The 4,522-nt window shown below is 35.4% G+C and overlaps 1 protein-coding gene across 1 annotated transcript; it reads right to left on the bottom strand.

Moving 5' to 3' along the window:
• Positions 1-2,469: 2,469 nt before the first annotated feature.
• Positions 2,470-3,849, bottom strand: LOC145057463 (zinc-finger homeodomain protein 2-like). Its single transcript, XM_079005307.1, has one exon. It carries the CDS (start codon positions 3,406-3,408, stop codon positions 2,656-2,658), a length of 753 nt encoding a protein of 250 aa, XP_078861433.1. The 5' UTR covers positions 3,409-3,849; the 3' UTR covers positions 2,470-2,655.
• Between the last annotated feature and the right edge of the window lie 673 nt (positions 3,850-4,522).

The following is a 4,522-nucleotide window of genomic DNA, read 5'->3' as shown; positions in this document are numbered from 1 at the left end:
GGTTCAATCCGGCTGAAGACTCGTATATGCATGTCATTATCTGTTTGTTTATGTGTGGTATTTGGGGGAAACTCACTAAGTTTTAGCTTACAGTTTGATTTCATGGTTTCAGGTACATCAGATGATCGGGACAAGACGAATGCGTGATTATGCACATCATCCTTGGATATTTTGTTGATAGATGATTTTGAGATACTCTGATTTGACTATGTTCTTGAAAACAATGTTTTGTATGGTTTTCGGATTATTAAAGGGTTTTAAAAACCAAAATTTTTACTATGATTTTTTGGATGTTATAATGTCTGACTTCCATTCTTTTTGTCATGACGATTATGGTTGTACTGAAACCTCACAAACGTTGTTCAAATGAGCTATCAACGTCTATCATATCTCTTAGAAGTCCAAAAATACAAAATCAAATATTAGGAAGAAAAGAAATATTTTTTTTTATCACATGTAATACAAGAGTAATACAACCATGTTTCCGCTAAACAAATACATACTTTTTTTCAAAAGCCTAAAGAAAAAAATTGTCATCATTTTGATCATCTATACTATGGGGTTACAACGCATCTCTTCTTTTATGTACTTGGTGCCGAAGAAATGAAAAACCATAATTGAGATCTCATGTTAAAACCTAAAAATCATCTTCCTTGTGCTTTGTCATCACAATATGCAACCATGTTAGCCAAAAAAAAAAGGATCAGTAAAGACGTTCATAGATGACATTTACCCATTTACCCTACTACGAGGTTGTTAACTATATATTCTTGATTCTAAAAATATGGTTTAAATATGTATTGTGTATGTGTATGTACGTGTGTACACCTACACGTACATACATGTGTATAGTTAAAATATATTTTACAAATTTAGTTTGTGAGAATGGTCGACTCGGCTAATACTTAACTCATTTCAAAAGTAATGTCTTGATGCGGTGTTAGATAACTTGTGGTCCACTTGAAAGTATCGGAACAAAGTTGTCTTTCAAGAAAAATGCCTCGAGCGAGTAGAGACATTCTTATAGATGGTGTCGTGTTGTTTCCGTTTTTATAGATTCTAGATAGATGTAAAAGGATTTCATTAAATCGGTTTCTTTAGGTATGGAGTCTTATTTGGGCTATCTCCTTCGTTTCACCATTTGTTCTTTTTGCTAGATCATTGCTATTATTTGTGGACCATTATTCAAAAGAATAAATTTACAAGTTTCTTTTGTTTTGATACATAATATTTTTAACATGTTAAAATATTGATTAAGGTTCATGTTCTTCTAACCACCAATTGAATTAAATGTTATCAATCGAATATACGTGTTTGATCAAAGTTGATATATGATTCCATTTATATGATTTCGGTAACAAACTGGAACAAGATAATATATCATTAGTGTACTTGTATATGCCTGTTTGTATGAACAAAAAAGTGGCAAGACTATAAAAGTCTATTAGTGGCGTTTGATGTTTGAGTTTGAAAATCACTTTCATTTCATGACTATAAAGACGTTGCGATTTATCTTCACATATTGATCGTGGGACCAATTGGTGAAAGCTCCAAGGGATTACGCATTAAAATTGTTCTTTTTGCCTTTTAGTTTCTAGTTAAACCATGATATGATAATGTGGAAAAGTTAAACAAGAACGAACAAATGAATGGTTAACAAGTACGATCGTATCCCCTCTCCATCTACTATGTCTGTAGTAGTTAATACATGTTTTAAAAAAATTTAGAATAAAATTTTAAATATATATAATTTCTCTTCACTTTCATAGATTTTTAGTTAGGTATTTTTTGAAAACTATCTAACGAGTGGAACCAAACCAGATCAATAGTGATTAGTTTGGATCAATCCGGTTGGGTTCGGATCAAAACACGTGTTTTGGTTTAGTTAAAATTTATTTGCAATTTAGGTTTTTTTTAAAAAAAGTTAAAAATTGTAAGCATTTACAACCACTAGAAATAATCACAAAATTTGTGTGTTGTTCCATTGGGCATTAAGTTATGAGTGAAATGAATGTTGGATGTGAAAGGTACGAATACGATCGCTACTGAACGCCATGCATATATCATCATCTTCACCAAATTAGCAAAACTTTGAGGTGATTGCAGTGAAATTAATGTCGCTGTTCTGTGTTGAAGTGAGAGAGATCTAGAGAGAGAAAGATAAAAGCTAAAAATGGAGCCTAACGAAATTAAGGAGAAGGTGACAGAAGATAGCTCTGCATGTCTAACACGTCTTCCTGATTCTTCTTCTGGTATCGTCATCACCTCTCTCTCACTCTCTTTCTCTCTCTGCATTAAATTTCTTTTGTTTTTAATGGATTCGTGATGTCTGCGTGTGTAATGTGATATGAGTTTGTTGAATTTTGAAGAAATCAATTGAAAATGATGTAACGAGATGAAGATGAAGATGAGAATGAGAATGATTTACATGTTTGGATATGGATCGATGTCGAATTGTTAGAATCGAACTGGAAATTAAAGGATATTTTACATTAAGATGGATCTGAGACTGAGAAAGAGTTAGAGATTATGATCACAAGGATTTAAATTAAAACAAAATTAATTACTAGCTAAAGAAGACTCAGACCGATCGAAATTCCTACAGAAGTTGAGAATTAAAAGACCGATGGAATGAATTTCTGTTCCTACGAAAAATTAGGGTTTCTTACCAATTGTGTGCTTGTTATTATGCATCCAGACCTTGAGAACATGGCGTTTGACGCCGGTCTCCGCGCAGAATTGTTGTACGGCGGCCTCGTCTTGTTTCTGGATCCGCCACCCTAACGTCTCGGAGAACGCCAGCATCCGGTCCTTCTGATCCTGAGTGAATTTTGTTCGGAAACGCTTTCTTGAACCGCTTCCACCGCCGACACCGCCACCGAGTCCGCCTCCACCTCCGCCTCCGCTCGAGCTAGGATTTGAGATCTCTTCCAGATCCTCTCGGGATGTAGACGGTAGAGCTAACGGACGCTGGTGGTGAGAAGACGGAGCCGGCGTCATATGCAAGTATCCGGTCGGTCGGTGATGAGGATGGTAGTATGGCGGTGGTGTCATGTACTGATGCTGTAACGCAGCCTGGTGCTGCTGCTGCAGCTGCTGATGTTGTCGTTGTTGACCTTCGATCTCTTTACGATGGAAGTTCCGATGACAATTGCAGGCCGCACATTTAAGTGCATCCAAAGTACCTTCATCTCCGGCAGCCATAAACTCTCCGCAACCATCCACCGCGTGTCCGCCAATGCCTACAGCGTGGTTCTTTAAACACTCCCGATACCGGAACCCACCACCACCGCCTCCGCTTTTCCTCACTTCCCTCCCCCTACCTGAATTCCCAACCCCATCGTAATTTCCCGGCGGAAGCTGAATTCCGACCTCCTCTTCTTGTTCCTCGTGTTCATCAAACTCCATTTTTTCCTCCGATCTCTTCTCAGTTTCCTCCACCGAATTCTTCTTAAACAAAAATTACATCAGCAAAACGGGAACAGTATAGTAGCACAGCCTAGCAGGTCACCGTCAATAATTATACATATATACTCAAATTGATTAAGAACAATTAGGGTGAAAAAGGCAATGGTGGGTGATGTAAGGTTGATCAGAAGTGAAAGGATAAGTGAAAGAGGAGGGTGTGGACATCAATTAACCCCTCGCCTGCAAAAATAAAGCAAAAGTATGTGTTTTTTAGTGAGAGAGAGAGAGAGAGAGAGAGAGAGAGAGAGAGAGAGAGAAGTGTCTTGTTTTGAGCAAAAATATTTCAGGTATGTTCCGGTTAATGGAGGAAAGTTGTCACCGGCGATTGCCGGTAATGATCTGCTCCCTAAGGCTAGGGCATCACATTGTCCGACCTTTATTGCTTGCTTATTCCACCCTTAAATTACTTGGTATATCACTATATCTTAGTTTTTGTTTTTTGATTGTTTTTTTTTTATTGATCTTGTATTTTATTTATTTATTTATTTATTTTTGTCAGTGTTATTATTGTTATATATTATTACTAGATTTATAAAAAAAATTAAAAACTAACAGCAAAGTATGTTTTTTTCCATTGCAATTGATTTGATTTTTTTTATTACGAGATTTTTTGTAAATGATATTATTAATCGAGAATGTAAGTTATAAAAAATAAACGACTAAACGTATGAATTTTTGTAACGTTCGACAAATTATTAGTCTATGTCACATTACTAACGTTAGCTGAAATAAATATTTGGTTGATGATGCATAATAACACTGCACAAAAATGGGTCCTCATAAAAGAATGACAATTTATGTGTGATATGAATCTCCATCTGTATTAAATTATTTAGAACCATTAACTGGAGATTTATTTACAGTTAGATTTGACGATTGTCATTTCAATGAATCGGTTTTTCCAACATTAGAGGGATAAATAAAATGGCTTGAAAATAAAATATTTTGCCATGAATTATCACTCTCATTTTTAGATCTTCATTCAAGTGAATGTGAACTTGAATAATTCATTTACAAATTGTAGCATATCAGTTCGAATACTTGTGATAAAATC

This window comes from Lactuca serriola, chromosome 6 (assembly GCF_051521515.1).
Source record: "Lactuca serriola cultivar US96UC23 chromosome 6, Lser_US96UC23_V15, whole genome shotgun sequence".
NCBI classification, from domain to species: Eukaryota; Viridiplantae; Streptophyta; class Magnoliopsida; order Asterales; family Asteraceae; genus Lactuca; species Lactuca serriola.
Note: the sequence above shows the minus strand (reverse complement) of the source record. Positions and strands in the feature narration are given on the sequence as shown.